Raw genomic sequence first — 16349 nt, forward strand, 5'->3', positions numbered from 1 at the left:
TGTCTCATGTGCCCCAGGCTAGTCTTGGGGAAGAAAAAGCTCTGATGCACACCTGTAAAAACGCAGCGTGCTGAACACACACTGTAGTCACCTACCCATGAGAAGGTGGACTAGGATTCAAGTGAGAAAGCGAAACTCCTTTTGAGAGAGGAACTCCTCAGGCAAACTCCTTAGCTGCTTTTCTGAATCAAAGCCATGGTGCCAAAGCAGTGTTTTGATTCCTGCGGCACACCTTGTACTGATGATGTCCCAGCAATACACTGGACGCCAAGCACGCCCAGCAGCAGGGATCTGCACGCGCAACATACTCCCTTCTGCATCAGCCCACTCACTTTAACATTTGCAAGCAGACAGCTGAACTGCAGGCACTGCCTTTAGCTTGCTCCAGTCCCCGCAGCCTTTCCTCCTTTAAAGAAGAAAACAAAAAACCCAAACAAACCACAAAACAAAATAAAAACTCTACACACATCTACAGAATCAATTTAATTGGCACAGGCTTAAAACATCAGTTTTTGCTGATGTTCAGAGCCAAGTTTGAAGGGAGAGTAAAGCTTCCCATCTTTTCTTGTACAACATACATCCAAGATGATACATTCACAGCCTGTGAATGCAACATCAGTTTTAATTTTCTGCAATCAAACTGACTGTTTCTGGCTTAAATTCTTCTGACTTTTTACACTAAAAGCAAAATTCCCATATGCTTCCTTTCCTTAAGGTGTTATTTACCGATTTCCCTATAACAGTTATGAAGCCTAATTAATTAATCTGGGGTCTTTCTTAATTAAGAAAGGATAAAACATGCAGTTTGTCCCTATACAAGTACTGGATAAGAGTTTACAAAGGAACCAAACAGGATTTGTCAGGCATTATGCACACAATGTTTTGCAAACATGAATGCTGCCTTTGAGGATAAGGAAAGTTGGTTAAAACAGAGAAAACTATGGAACCAAAAATGAGAGACATTTCCTCCAAAATGACCTTAAAGGATGAGAAAGTTCAGCTTCTCGTCAGCCTGAGAATTCCACCCCCCATACACTATTCAAAACCAAGAAAGTGAACTCCAAAACACAAACATAACTTTTCCTTCAGTCTGTTTAAAAACAATGCAAAATACAGATAAATGAGAACACACCAGACTACTCTGGTTCATTTCTTTTCAAAATTATTTATTCAAAAGTTGCTGAGGCTTTTAATTTGATGACACTTCACAATTAACCCTGACAAGAGACTAATCTTATCCACTTATCTAGCTAGAGGCTTTCCCAAGTCCACCCAAGGCAGCAGATGCATTCCCAGCTTGCACTCAACTGATCTGACCAGCAGGATCTCTTCCCTTCCCCACCGTCCTGCCACAAGGAAGAGGAGACACTTGGCAAATACAAATGGCTGTGGGACAAAGCCAAGAGAGAAACTGGGTGCCTACCCCTAAGGAGTGGTGCCACAGAAAAGGTTTGGGGCAGTTTAAAAGAAATGTTGAAGAAGGGAAAAGGATCTGGATCCCCAACATGCCGAACAAGCCATGCTGGCTATCAGCCACCAAGATCACTTGTTTTAGTTACCACTTAAAATAAACAGAGCTAATTCCCACATACATTTTCAGAATTTATTGCCTGATTACAATAAATACTATTACTCAGTATATTTTTAGACAAGGAAACAGAGATATAATGGGAACCCAAGAGTTTTGGTCACCACCATATCCTTTTTCCCCAGTTTGCCTTATGCAACCATCTCACAGGACCTCCACAGACAGCTCTTGCAACTACTGGACAAGTCTCTTTGTGACACTGCCTAGAAGACACCAAAAAGAGAAGGTTTACATAGCACAGCCAGGCAGCCCCAAGAGCTGAACTAGAGTCATTGTGCTAATATGCTGACTGCTCTGTATCCTATTAGCATGCGCCTCCAGAAAGCCTCAAAGTGTATTAGCACAGAACACCTTTAATTTGAAGACTCAGGGCAACAGAAAGGAGAAAACTATCTGAAACACACATTTAGCAAAAAGATAGGCTGAAAGGACGATTCATTCTGTACGAAAATACGGAATAATTCTATATTCGTGACAATGAGCTAGAAACACCTTTGCCGCAGAAGCGGAACGTTGGGGGAAGCAGAACGTTCCTGGCAGGCTGGCTCTGACAGCCCTTTTACTGTAGCAGAGCTGAAAGCCAGGATCAACTTGGATGAGAATCCAAGGCCTGGAGCAGCCTGCTGCCAGCGGGGTCTGGACTAGACACCCAGCGCTGCCTCCCTGCCCCACAATTGCAGGGCTGCCCGGCACGTACCGGGTACCTGCAGGAATAGACACTATTTGACACTGCCTGGTTGGTCTCCTCTCCCAGCAACCGACCCGAACAACCCTGGCTGTGGCTGCTGCGGGAAGGTTCAGTTTTCCAGTGTGAACACCAGGCGCTCTGGGATCATGCTTCACCCTGGCCCACAGCTGAAGGCATGCCTGTACAGCCCTTTGCAGGCAGACATGAACTCAGCCAAGCAAAAGTCGAGGGACGTGTCCTGCCTCTCTCTTACGGCAGGAGCCAGCCGGAACGCTCCTTGCTGTGGAGGACTCTGGATGCATTCCCCGAATGTTTCCTTGTGCACGTAATGCAGCGGTGGCACAGGCTCATCGCAGCACCTCGTGCAGCAGCAAGGAGCGGACAGGAGCAGCCCCAAGCCCCTCGATGGAAATCCAGCCCAGGCTCGCTCTCTCCACAGCTCCCCACGACAATCTGGTTTGGAGGCTGTGCAAGCCAGAGAGGGCAAGAGCCCTGAGGCAGGGTGCTCATTGGGAACCGCTGTCTAGCTGTCTGACATCTCTGGAATGTCATGTGTGGGGGAGATGGACACTTTTTGGCTTCACAAAGGAATCTGAACATCTAAACAAAGTGGTGCCTCCACAACCCCGACCCCACAGGCTCTGGTCGACCCGCAAGCTGAGAGCGGTGACCAGGGACATGTCCGGGAGTCCTGCCGTTCTCACCAGCACTGTTCTCCCCCAGCCCTCTGAAAATCTCCACTGTCACCCTGTTTTGGAGGGTGCCAGTTCCCTGTCTGGCTCCAATTCTGCATCCAGATGTCACAAGTTGGAGGAGAGCATGGCCACTTACAGCAGAGATGAGACTCTGGAAGGAAAGCATGTGGCTGGGACTGAGGAGAAGCAGCTCCTTCAGTATTTTTGTCTCACTTGAGCTGCTCTCAGAGCAGAGGTAGGCTCTCTTACCCATCTGATACTTTTATGATACGTGAATATGAATGCAAAGCTTCAAGCATAAACCCAGTGCTCGCTGCAGCTACACAGATGTGGGGAAGGGGAGAAACAGGCAGGCTAAGCACAAACACACAGGCTCCCTCTCATCAAAACAGAGGACAGGACATTATTTCTAAGGATTGCAGCTAATCTGAAAGCAGCAGGGCAGCTTCTCCCATCCACAGCCTATAACGTGCCCAGGACATGTTCTGAATAATCAAAGTTAATCATGTAACTGTGCCCCTACCCCATGCAGGCAGGGTGCAAACAGTGTGCCCACACCCTGCACCTCTCCCTCAGTTCCATGGCCTCCCAAATTCCTCCTCTTAATTGCACAACCCAGGAAAAGCCGATTCAGCATCACGCCATTTCTTCCCCTCCCAACCTCTGAGCCAAAGGAGCATGAGAAGGAGACGAGCACAACTGTCATTCCTGCAGACAGAAAAACAGCCCAGTCCCCAGAGTGCTTCGTTTGGATGGTGGTGCCTCGAGACGACAGGACTGGAGACAGTGGGGGCACTCGGCGACAGGGCTGTGTCTCTCCCCGCAGCTGGCGACAGCACTGGTATTCTGCTACAGAAGATATTTAGGGAGCTTTTGGCCTTCCAACAACGCTAGAGACTGGCTGACAGCTGCCACCACAGTGCTGATGACAAGCCCTGACACCGTGCCGGCCTCCTGAAAGAGAGTTATTCTTCAGGCTTTCTTTTGTTTTGCCGATGCAGAGGGCACATGCGGCTTCAGCATTCGCCAGCTCACATCCTTCCACCCACTGCCTCAGCGCTCACTGTGATTACGAGCGGTTAAGAGCAGCTTTGGAGCTCCCACGCAGAACAACATGTTGCATCTCTGCTGCAAAAGGAAGAGACGCTCCAGATTCACTGCCAGCAACAGCACCAGAGTGGGGAAAGAAAAAAAAATAAAATTCTGGGCACATATTTGTTCCCAGCACATATATTCAAAAAAAGTGTTTAACTGTGATGGACTGTGGTTGACCTAATTGGTCCTGCGGTTGAAACAGTCAGAGCTGGCTTCCTGTATGAGCACAGGGAAGCCTCCCAGGGAGGGATCACAGGGCTTGGAGAGGCAACCACCAATTTGTCTCCTCCAGTGGAGGACCATTTCCTCCATCCCTCCTTCCCAAAAAAGCATACACTACAGGCAGAAGGGCTGGCCAGGGCAGGGAGGGAAAGGGCTGCTCCCGCTGGGCTTGCTTCCTGGTGCATGTTACCAGCTTGGAGAAAAATCTGTCACTTCTGTTCCACGCTGCATGGGGGATCACTTGAGTTTTTCCAGGCTAAAGGTAAAATAACTGAACAACAAAAAAGAGACAAGGAAATTTAACCCCAGAACTTCCAAACGGTAACACTGGCGGGGCAAAAAACAGGGCAGGGGGAATGTCCCAACCCAAACCAACGCCAGTTTCCACTGGAACTGAGCCATGGAAATGTTTTCCTTGGGAGTTTGATTAAAAGAAAATGTAAGCCTATGCTTAGGACCTACAGTGGTAAGCCTTGTGGCAACCACTCTGCCCAGCCATGGCACACAGAGCTGTTCTCAGCCCACTCCTCATGCCCATCTTTCATGGACTGATGTGTAACTCCAGCACACGGAGGAGCTGGTTTGGGCTGTGCAGTCAGTAAGAGAAAAGGAGAGCTTACAGAAAACAGCAGCAGCAGAAATGCATGAAATTTATCACAACACAGGCAGTTACGGCAGAGCTGGGAGCAGGTCACAAGAAGGCAGTGGTGTGTAAACAGGCAACACTTGGATGACCTGCTGAACTGGCCAGACCCCCCCAGCCCAGCTGCTTGCTGTGACAAAAAAAAAAAAACAAAAAACACCACCATTGTCTGTTTTCAGCGAGGAAGATGTTATTCAGCTTTCCTCTACATAAAGTGGTAGGATTTTTTCATGTAAGATCTTCTAAGGGGCACTAATTTATAGAAAAGCTACCAGTAAAAGCCTAGCTATCAATTACTAACACCAAGGGACATCTTCTCAGGACTGTGTGTAGACAGCTGTTGCACAACCACAGCTCACACACAGCTATATGCACGCATCCCGCCCTCCCTTCACTTCACGTCGATGTTCACAAATCCCTCATCCATACACACAGTCACAGCATGCACACAAAGCAATCAACCATAACATTTTCAAAACTTAGAGCATAATGTTAAATCCTTATGTCAGCCTAGCCTTATAGCCGAGGACACCTGTTCCTCCTCACATACATGCATCTCAGAGCACACAGCTGCTCAGTTTAGAGCCCAAGCAACTGCCTTTGCACCTCCAAATCAGACAACGGGTTAATGCAGAGAGTTAAGTGACAGCATTTTGGGAGGTCGATGGGTTTTATTTAAAAAGAGAGAAAGCAACAGATTTGAGGGCTTCAAAAAGCTTCTCAAAAGCAAGACAGTCTTACAGTCTTGGTCTCACATCTCATCCCATTTACTCTCCTACACATCTCTAGTCGATTCTCCCTCACTTCTCCTGCCGTGGCAGCTTTTCTAGCTTTCTCCAGAGCTTCTGCATTTCCCCACTGCATTTCATGCACTCTCTGGCTTCCAGTTGCACGTGATGGTTGGGCTGTTTCCCACTCAACACAACATCCTTGCTAATACTGCCAGCGTCTGCTCCAGCACACAGTCATCACGTGTGCTAGCTCAGCACTGGCCAGAGCAGGCAATGGAGAAGTTCCGAGCTTTAATGACAAATTGAAGTATTTCATAATTAAACCAAATTTTATCAGCTTTCTTTCCACTACGGCAGTAACAGTACCGAAGACAACTGGCCCCAGGTACCTAGAAGCAATGCCTGCAGACCAAGCCCTTGAACACTGCAGTCAGTGGCGAATCACATTCTAAGGACAGATCAGCAGAAAACTTCAGTCTCCAGGGGCTGAAGCCAATCTCCCTCACAAGTACTACATTCACAAAAAACAAAGGCAGTCTTGAGCACTGCTGGTGTGATTCTGCTGCCTTAGAGGCAGTTTTCTATGGGCGAGCTTCCTTTCATTTGCTTTTGTTGGTCATTTCCAACAGCAACACTCCAAGAGAACTTTATTTTATTGTGCTGGAGACAGAGGCATTCTGGAGGACTGTACAAGGGAAGCATGCATCTGGGGAGTTTTGAAAACACATTATCCAAACCTAAGGGTCACTACATTCCAGGATGTCAGTGTCAGCTGGACACTTATAAATAGCTTCACCAATCTGAATAGCATGGCTTACTGTGTATCAAAAACCTCCTTCAGAGGCTTTTTCAACATTACTTCCCACTGCAGATACAAACAGACAGTAAAAATAAATGAATTTATCATCACCTCTTCTTGGCAGTAAGGAGCTATTCCCACACAGACTTTATGCTCAGGAAACTGAGGCACAGTGATATCAAATGGCATCAAGGAAGCTGTAAAACCTGCAGAAAGAACAACTCTGAACACCTTAGTCGCGAGGTTTCCATGATGCTGCTGGAGGAACAGCATCAAGAGCTGAGACATGCTGAGGATAAAGGAAAGCACAGCTGGGACAGTCCCCTGCCCTACAACGAGGTGCTGCTCTCCCACCTGCTTCTGCCAGATCCGTGGCTCCAGGCAAAAGGCAAAGATCAGCTGATCACCAGATCTACAGGGCCTGCAGCCCCCTATAAACTCACCCTAGCCGCTTGCACAAAGTAAGCGGATTTTCTCTTAATGGAGTTGGGCACTAAAATCATGTTGGAGCCCAGTCATCTCACCTTGGTGCTCCAAATGAGAGCCAAGCACCTTTGGGAACATTTCCCCCCCCCCCCTTTCTTTTTTTAAATAAAATTGATGGAGTACTGACGCAAGTACACCAAGCATTCAAGTACCCACACCAAAGAACACAAGATTAAGTTTAATTTTCTCCCAGGCTAGGCAATATTTTAGGTTCCTGTAACACCTATGAAAACCTGCACAGACACACCAAAAACATCAAAAGTATTTATACACGATACAAACGCAGGAAGAATTGCAGTGAGATTGTTACGGTGTTTCCATTCCTTGCCACCGAGGCTTTACCTTAATCCCCTCTCCCCAGAGTTGAGAAGCATTTACTTTCTTAAGTAAAAGCCCACAATCAATTTTCCTTCATGCAAGTTCTAAGTAAGTCACAGTCTTGCAAATTCATTCTTGAGCTGGAAACTTTTGGGCCAGGATTCAAATAAATGAAGCAGAGTTTGAGATTCTTGGCAAAAAGTAGTTTACAGAGAAAACAGTAGCAGGGACTTGTTTGTGCTCAAACGGCATGCCTATAATTCAGACAACCGCCACTGCTGTTCTCGTTTATTTAGCAATATCACACCAGACATTTTTGACTTTCGAGAGCTATGCTATTTAATGCGGTAAAAACGTTTTTAGCTCTGAAAGACTACAAGACGCATCGCCAAGCTATTTAACTAGCACGGCTTTCCAACACCACCACAAAATTGAAGCGGTAGACAAGTAGATTTACACCGACACAGATTTTCGGCAGATTGACTTCCGATAGCAGTTATACAACATGTGAGCTGCGGGGAGGCGCGGTGCACAGGTCACGCTCCATATTTGCTGTACAGCATTCTCCATACATTGCCTCAGCGACCAGCTAGCCTCGAGGGTTTGCTCTGCCCGTGTCGGCATCGGCGTCTCTCTCACAGTATTACATACACACCGTTAACTTACTCACTGGTTCAGTGTTTGGATACCAGCGGTATGTAAACAGTTCGTATGTAGGAAGGTCTGACCCTATTTCTTTCTGCCCCTCTGTGCGGGGTACTTCGACCCCGCAGACCCAGGGACACTGGCCACCCCCCGGGAGCCCTCTGGCCACCCCAGCAGCCGTCACCAAGGGCTCTCCTCCACACCGCCACCGCGCTGTCAGCACCAGACCGAGCCCCCGGCCTCGCAGCCCCGCAGCAGGACCCTCCCGCAGGGCCGGCCCCGCACCCCGCCAGGCCGGGGACGCCGCCTGGCCCCTCTCCCGGGACCCCCCGCCGCCGGCTCCTCCCGGCTCCCCGCCGCCGCATCCCCCACGCTGCCCCGGCCCCGCCACCGGCTGCACGGTTACTAAGTAGTAGTATTATTTTCCCCCGAGGAAGAAAAAGAGAAAGCGCAAGTTACGTCCCGGGGAGAGCGGGCGGGGGAGCGGGGCCGGCCCGCGGCTGCTCACCGAGAAGCGCTCCAGGTCGGTGGCGGCCATGGCCGGGGCTGGCGCGGCTCTCCCCGCCGCGGGTGGATGCGGCTGAATGGATCCAATATGGCCACTTCCTGGAAACTCCCCTCCGCCCGCCACAGGCACCGCCCGACAGCCCGCCCGGGGCACCGGGGGCCGGGCAGGAGCGGGAGCGGCCCCTCCCACGGCAGGGGGCTGGGAGCGGGGCTGCGGCCGGCCCGCGGCAGGGGGTGGGGCGGCACGGGGTGGGCTGGGTACGGCCCCGCCGCGGGGGGAGAGGGGCTGCGGGGGGGGGAGGGGCTGCGGCCCGCCCCTGGGGGTCCCCCCGCCTCCCTGAAGGGGGTTGGGGGTGGCAGGGCGCACCGGTGACATCCCGCGGGTGGAGGGGGCTGTGACACGGCCACGCAGCGTCACCCGCGGCACAGAGCAGCCTGACTTCGGCTGTGACAGCAGCGGCAGGAGCATCCTCTGCAGGAGCCAGACCCCCCGGTCAGACCCGTTTCCCTGTGCGTCCCGGGGAGCCCCCCCAGGCACCGGCGTGTGGCGCTGAGGCAGCCCTGAACGCTCCGCGCCGGGTGCCCAGCGCCCGTGGCCCCTGCGCTGCCCGTCGTTATGGCGAGTTCAAGCAGGCGGCAGAGGCCTGTCAGCCCTTCCCACAGGGAGCAGAAAGCCCGTCCCATCGCCAGCTCCCGCAGCCTCTGTACCCACGAAGGCGCTCGCACTGCACAAGCTGTTAGCACGCAGCGGTTTCTCTTGCTTTGTGGTGCCCTCTGCTGCGGTGCACCCGCTGAGGGACAGCTCACCAGAGCCGCGTGTGCTCAGTCGTGCAGCTGGGTCACTGGACCAGACCTACACCTCTAATCTGTCTGCTGCTCTGGTTTTTTCTTAGGCTTTCCCCAGTCTTGCCCATCAGCCACTGTGTCCTCATCTTTGCTCCTCATCCCATCTTTCGGAGCATTGCACACTTCCAGTTGGAGAGCCGAGTTTGGGCAGAGAAATTAAATGCTTCTCCCTACAATGCAGACTCTGCATGGGGAAAGGACTGCTGAGATCATTTTGGACCACCTCAAGAAGAGCAAGCCCTTTTTGCAACCCATTACCCGTGAGAGCTGCAGAAAACCTACTGCCTGCACAGAATGACAGCAGCTACAATGCAGGTCTTGAGGGCACAGCAGAAATCCTCCCAGCAGCTTTGGGCACACTCTCAGCCCTCTCTCTTGGCTGTTGGACGCACACCTGCCTAGCTGAGCTGCTCCCCAAACACCACCCTCAGGGCTGCTTCTCCAGGCAGTGCAAGAATCAGCCACAGGGAGAGTTAAGGAATCAAGATAACTTTGAGTATGGCCTGAGGCTCCATGCTCCCCTCCCCATGCAGAGTCAGAGCCTGCTGTCCCATCTTTGCTGTTGTTGCTGGTGAGGATTGTCCTTCAAGAACCAGTTCGTGGCCTGAACGTCCCTAAATTATGCTAGGTGCAGGATGCTAATCTAATCTCACTGCATAATGTAACCACCTCCCACAGAACACACAAGGGAGAGCTTACCGAGAGTAGCTCTGCCCAGCAAACTCTTCCTTGTCTACTCAGGTGCTCCTAGATCACCTGCAACACAAACTCCAGCCTCCTGCACCAAGGAGAGCCACAAATATAGTCATAACCTAATTACAACACAGCTAAAGCTCCAAGCCCCACCCCAATTACTAAGCAACTGTGCTTAGGTCCCCTTTCCAGTTATTTTTCAAAAGGTTTGCCAAATTCCAACTTTTTGGCAAGATAAGGAAAAGGAAAGATACCAAATATCCCAGTTCCTTTCATTCATTGTCCACAGAAGCACAAAAATCCCTGGAGTCCCCTAAAGCAGGAGTGAAGTATTCAAAGGCAACCAAACCTCAGCAAACAAATTAAAACAGAAGTTACATCTCATTACAATACTGGATGAGCTGCACTCTCTGTTAACACCTATCTTCTCCCTCACCTGCTATTTGTGATCTGAACAAAGGTCTCTTGCTCCTACGGTAATATAAATACATGAGATCACACTGTGCTGCTGGGTACTGAGTTGCTGTGTTAAAGCAGGCATGCAAGATCATATTTTACATCTCCACATCTTTGATTCTTCCCAAGACTCCTTGGGATCCACCTGCATTGCGCTGCAGGAGCTCTGGGAAGAACTATTCATACCAGAAGGGATGTGCTTATGCTGGAGAAATAAAACAGGCTATAAAAATCAGATGTAGATAAATGGAGGGAGGGGGCAAAGGTTATCAAATGCAAGTGCTTAGAGGGATCAAAGATTAGGAAGAAGGTTGTATTCTCCCTTTAAGTAATTTCAAGGCATTTCCTAAGAAACTGTTATCCAAGTGATCTGCTTTTTGAAACATGATAAATCTAGTGCAGGTCAGAAGAGCTAGGTTTTTTCCATCCTTCCTGAGTGGACTGCCTACAGCCAAATTAATTGTTCTAATCCATATATCAGTTCTGGCTAAAGACAGGTTGCAAAAACGTTGCATTTCTCTAAAAAGGCCATTGCTGAACACCATCTGCTAATCTAATTTCTTGGGTCACCAAAAATTACTAAAAGACCCCAATCTTTTTCCTGTCACAGCCACAGCCAAGCTGACCTGCTGGCCTTTGGCATCTAGAGCTGTGTCTCTCTCCATCCACAGCAGCAGTAGAAGCTTGCTGAACCTTTTTTTTCATTTATCCTCGCTTTGCCATCTTGTTTCTTTGGCCAATTCCCAAAGGTTCTCCAGTTCTCCCTGGGTCCTTCAGCAAAAATGGGGAAGCTAAAATCTGGTATTTCTGGTGCACAGATGCAAGTAGAACAGTTTATACAGAAGCAGAGCTAACTTTCCAGGCTGCCTTTGTATATCACAAAGAAGCAAAAATAAACAGATAAAAAGGTTAAAAAGTTACCTTTTTTTGTTTGTTTGGTCGGTTGTTTTACTTTACAGGCAAGCTTGGGAGTCCTGATTTAAGCCAATGTAAAAACTCTTGCTTAACACAGCTCAAATGCCATTATGCCAGGTACTTTGAGAGAAGTGATTGACACAGATTCATTAAGAGCTCTGTTCCCAGCCAACAGACTGCAGAATGTAACACAAGGCTCACAAAAGCAGATTCCCAGACAGCTACCGGTTTCTGTGAGCTGCAGGTCAGATGCAAAGATTCACGGCATACAGGAAATTCTGAGACATTGCAACAGATCAAGGGACAACATAGGTGTCACCTGGCGCGCTCAGCTTCGCTGCTGAGACCTTCTGCAGCTGGAGGCCTCTCTCCCTTTGCCCATCAGCACTGCCACCAGCACGGGGCAGATCTTTGTGACAGGAGAGTGCTGTGTAAAAGCTCGCAGTTATTTTTAAGCACCTTGTTATTTCAAAAAGCACGCTATTTCTAATGCCAATTCAAGAGAAATCCTGCTAATTTCAAAAGCTTCAGGTGCATAAAAACTGCTTCAAGAGAAGAGAATTGGATTTGGTCGCTCCTTTAACTGCTTGTTAAGCAGTTGTTATGCAAATTATTCCTAATGGCTAATGAATTACACATATATTACAGTGCTGAATGCTCCTGCAAGGATTTTAGACTCTGGAATATTTGTACCTGCTAAATCTACAGTGAATTCAGAATAAGTTGTGAATTTTCTACAGGTAAAGAGCTGGGGCAGAGAACACAAAGCACTGGAGAGGCACAAATGTTTTCCTGGAACCTCTTTGTCCTGGCGAGAGGAAGGAAAATGCCCCATGCTGCAAGGACAGTGGCACTGCAGTAGCACAGTTCTGATAGTGGGGAGATCAGCAGGAGTTGCTTTACTCCTTCACATTGTGACCCTGCATACTGGCAGTGAAAGTGGAGAGAAATAAATGCTATCACAGCCCCTTTTACATCACACACAGCCACAGTGAGCAAGTGATCATCCTACCTGCCACATGAATAGAGCTGCAAGAGCAAGGCCTTTTGAAAATGGCTGCCTCTTTCAGGGCTGAGTAAAATCATTGATCTTCAAATCCAGATGGTGCAGACAAACAGAACTCCTGAACTTTTTCAACACAGGCCAGAGGAAGCAGCTTACTGGTAACTATTCATTTCTCATTATGTGTCCTCCTGGGAATTATTAGAAATCAAATGGTTTCATAGCTACTCTTTTAGCAGCACTACCACCAAGAACCTTAATAAACTTTCATTAGTTATGCTCATAATATATGGGACTCGCTGTTGAGAAACATCATCCGACCAGCTACCAAGGCCCTTGAGTTACAGCTGAACCTTGCTCATTTATGAGACAATTACTTATCTGGAAATAATCTTCCTCCCCTCTCCCTGCCCCTTCACAAACTTCTGCTCAATTGTTTATCTATGGAAGCTTACCGCATTTCTCCATGGAACAAAGGAAGAGCTATTTTCCTTCACAATGCATGCTCTTTGTTTCACACGAAAATATCAACAAGGAAAGTGGAAAATCATGGGCTTTGTCATCCTATTTATTCTGGGAACCCTGATTTCATTACAGAGGAAAATGAGTTTTGCTTGAGGTACAAATCCCACCCACAGTCAACAGCACCTAAGTTTCACCTTTCTGTAAAGCCGAAGCATCCTGTCTGACTGAGACTAACCTCCATATTCCCTTTTTCTTCCTCCATTGCTTCCAACCTGGCACCTCCCCTTCCCTGTGGCTCTGAGAATATCATGCGGGAAGGACCAGGCCCCGGGATACCATCTCCTTCAGTTCTGAAGTGTCAGTAGAAACTCATTTGCTCTGACTAGATGCTTTGCTTGATCTTCCATTTTATTTCCTGGGTTTGTGTGGTGTGAATAATTGGTCATATAACCTTTACCTTCTTCCCCTGAGGGGGTGGGAAAGGGCCCCAGGCTCTCTCTATGTGGTTTGGTTTACTACACTGTAATGTTGATAGTTTGAAAGTCTGTGAAACTTCTTCACAGGAAAGGTAACTATCCTCAGTCACACAGTTATAAACAGGGAGCAGCTCTCTATAGCTTATGATGCAGAACTAGCGAACTGCAACATTTGTGTTTTAAAAAGGTAGTAATAAATTAATTTAATCACAGCTTTCTGTACATTGTTTTTATCCCAGCCAGTAAATTAAAAATATCAAGACAGATGGCTTGAAATCTCCTATGAAGCAGCCCACAGTATTCTGTAAAAAGCCCCACAAAAAATACTTGCTTTGTAGGTTTTTGGTGACACAGAAGAGGCAAAACTTCTCATGCTTTTTAGGGCTGGAAATTTCAGATGGCTGATGAGTATAAACACCCATAATGCTCCAGGCTTTTATTATTTATATCAATAAAATTCAAATAGCTTAATTTCTGCTGCGCAATCTGATGAGAATACGGCCAGCGCCCAGTAAACTAAGAGGAGCTCACTGGGATCTCTTGGTACTTGTCACTCAGCCTGAAAGGTGGGCACCCAAAAGGCATCAACAGATAAAGGAAAAGGTTGGCAAATAAGATGCACCCCATGCTGTGGTCTGGAAATGATACACAGAAATAGCCATAAATATTGTTTTCTTCTTAATTTCAGAAAGTATAGGACTAACCTAACGCCCACTGACAGTAAGACTGTGAAGAGGAGCATCACCACACAGCACGGGTTGCTCGTAAAGAATTAAGTGAGCACATATGGGACAGGCAGTTGGATGCATCACTGGAAAATTACCTGGGAAAGGAGCTCCTTGTGTCAGAGCAGTTAAACAAGAGCAACCGGGTCACGCTTGGTATGGCACGAAGCACACTCATAAATATCCTGTCTCCTCTTCTATGTCCTCCTGGGGATGTGCCTTTCTGCTCTGCGGCCATGAGGAATGTCAGGACCTGCAGTGGGGAACAGTCTCAGTAACACTCCTCCTTTGGGACCTCGACCCAACATAAGCCCCCAGGGAGGTGATAGGACCTTGGCAACCCAAGGGTTGCCCCCTTTGGTGCTGAGCAGTGAGGCTTCCTGGGAGCCTGGTGTGAGGAGACCCCTCTTCTGCAGGAGAGGTGCCAGGCTAGGGATCAAACAGGTGGGATCTGATGGCACCCTTGTGGCTTTCAAAGGGTACATGGGTGCAGGGGGCTGACGTCTGGGCAGGCAGGGATGGAGCGCTGCACCTCTCTGCAAGCACCCACAGAAACACCCTCAGTGTAGTGGCGAGCCCGAGGACATACCCTGCTGTGCTTGAACCAATTCAAGCAATAGGAGCAAATTCTCCCCTAGCATTTGTAACATAAGAAAATATTTTTTAAAAGAGCCTATTCTGAATTATTTTCCCTCCTCTCACTCATTTGCAGGTATGAAACTATCCTATATCCTAGGAAACTAGGATAGTATGAAACTATCCTATATCCTAGGATATAGTTGAACGTTCACAATGTAAAAATTACAGACTGCTGAGGTTTTCTTGTGCCTGCAATGGATTCTAGTACGGAAAAGAAATCAACAGCGAAAGCAAGGTATAGCAATTAGCATTTGGTTTATTATAGCTCATTATTAGCTCTCTACAGTAGGTCAGGCAGAACTGTGGCGATGCCATTAAGCTAGAAAGCATTGCTAATACAGTAGAACTCTAGACACAAGTGACTGCCTCAGCAGAGGGCGAGGTTGCTGCATATACCATGTAAAAAGGCAGTAATAAGAGGTGTGCAATTCAGGTAGAAATACTGAATTGCTACAAGCAGCATGAAGATTATACACTATTACGTGTTATGTTAGAACAGCAAAATGATTTTGAGGAATGGGCTCAGTGCCAGCTTGTTAGCAAGAGATAAAATGGCTTTTCAGAGATCTGTGCAAAGATGAAGAAAGAAGGGGAAAGACTGCCAAAGGAAGACTCTGAGCAATCTGTGGGAAGAGGCTCTTCTAGCACCAGTAAAAGGTGTGAAGAGGCAGAAGGGAGGTCAGCATCAGTGAGAAGGCAAAGAGATGCACCGCATGGGGATCGATGCACCTCCAATTGCCTTCAAAATGGAGACTGGCACAGGCTGATACTCCATTTTATTCTAGTTCTAAGACAGTGAAAATGAAACCGAATCTATTTTCTGTTTTCATATCCATCCTTGTACAGACAGTTACCTTTATCTGTCTTCATACCACACTGACTGTTCATTCTGTGTTCCATCTCTCTTGCTGTTTTCCTAGACAAACTGTTCTGTCATTCAGGAATCGAATTAGTGATCTCAGTTGCAACACTCAGTGGAGGAGAAAACAAGTTTGCAGGCTGAACGCCATCCTTCAGAGATCTTCAGTCTTACTCCTTTGCTTGGGGAACGGCATTTGTATGGGATTTCCCCCCCTGTAGAACAGAAAACAGTAATTATGTTAAATGCTTAAGCAGAAGTAATTGATCTGGCAGCAGAGACAGCATCTCTTTGGAAAAAGAGCAGGCCTTTTCCAGGTGTACATGATTAGGGGCAGGCATGCTGTGAAGATTTCATCATTTATATAGGTGCAGATGCAATAGAAATAAAAGGCATATAGAGAATAGGTATGAGAATATATATAGTATCACAGAGAGCTGAATGTATTTCAAAAGACTGACCGGTCCACCTGTCTTCTGACTGATTTCGTGGCACAAGACCCTGACCCAGAGGTACCGCAGCTCCCACAGAGCCCCAGAGGCTTCTCAGGGAACGGAGACCCGGCCGCAGAGTGATTGCTACCTAAAGCTGCACCACCTGTTTACTACTGAAATAAAATAACAAAAAAAAAAAAAAAAAGAAAAAAAAGAAAAAAAGAGAATCGTTTTAGTAAGTTGAGAGAGGAGTAAAGGAACGAAGCGTCCGCCCCCACCTGAGGAGGCTGCGGGGAGCTGATGCACTCGGCACCTACCGGCACGCGCCCCCTCAGCGCCCTCAGGGAGGCACCGGGCGGCCGGCGGGCGGGATCCGGGTGCGGCGGCCGCCGGGCTCCTCACCGGCTGGGGGCGCGGGGCC

The 16349-nt window shown here is 48.2% G+C and overlaps 2 protein-coding genes across 7 annotated transcripts in view; both read right to left on the reverse strand.

Annotated features, from left to right (window-relative positions):
- The window catches only part of SEPTIN8 (septin 8), a 35375-nt gene extending 26797 nt beyond the window's left edge, over positions 1 to 8578 (reverse strand). Inside the window, exon 1 of one of the 3 annotated variants that reach the window (XM_080397797.1) lies at positions 8419 to 8578. In XM_080397797.1, coding sequence (XP_080253923.1) covers positions 8419 to 8448 — 30 coding nt within the window. In that variant the 5' untranslated portion in view covers positions 8449 to 8578. The remainder of the gene's footprint in view (positions 1 to 8418) is intronic. The other 2 variants (XM_080397796.1, XM_080397798.1) reach the window with 2 other exon arrangements.
- Positions 8579 to 8713: 135 nt separating this feature from the next.
- The window catches only part of SHROOM1 (shroom family member 1), a 59725-nt gene continuing 52089 nt past the window's right edge, over positions 8714 to 16349 (reverse strand). Inside the window, exons 1-5 of one of the 4 annotated variants that reach the window (XR_013929812.1) lie at positions 16246 to 16349; positions 15956 to 16101; positions 15490 to 15709; positions 8956 to 14249; positions 8714 to 8925 (exon numbers count right to left, since the gene is read on the reverse strand). Coding sequence is in view for 1 of the 4 variants with exons in the window: in XM_080397757.1 (XP_080253883.1) it covers positions 15665 to 15709 (45 nt within the window). In the remaining 3 variants the exon portion in view is untranslated. Of the gene's footprint in view, positions 8926 to 8955; positions 14250 to 14873; positions 15710 to 15955; positions 16102 to 16245 lie in introns of those variants that run through there. The other 3 variants (XR_013929810.1, XR_013929811.1, XM_080397757.1) reach the window with 3 other exon arrangements.

The sequence above is a fragment of the Falco punctatus genome (assembly GCF_963210335.1).
Source record: "Falco punctatus genome assembly, chromosome: 8".
Lineage (NCBI taxonomy): Eukaryota > Metazoa > Chordata > Aves > Falconiformes > Falconidae > Falco > Falco punctatus.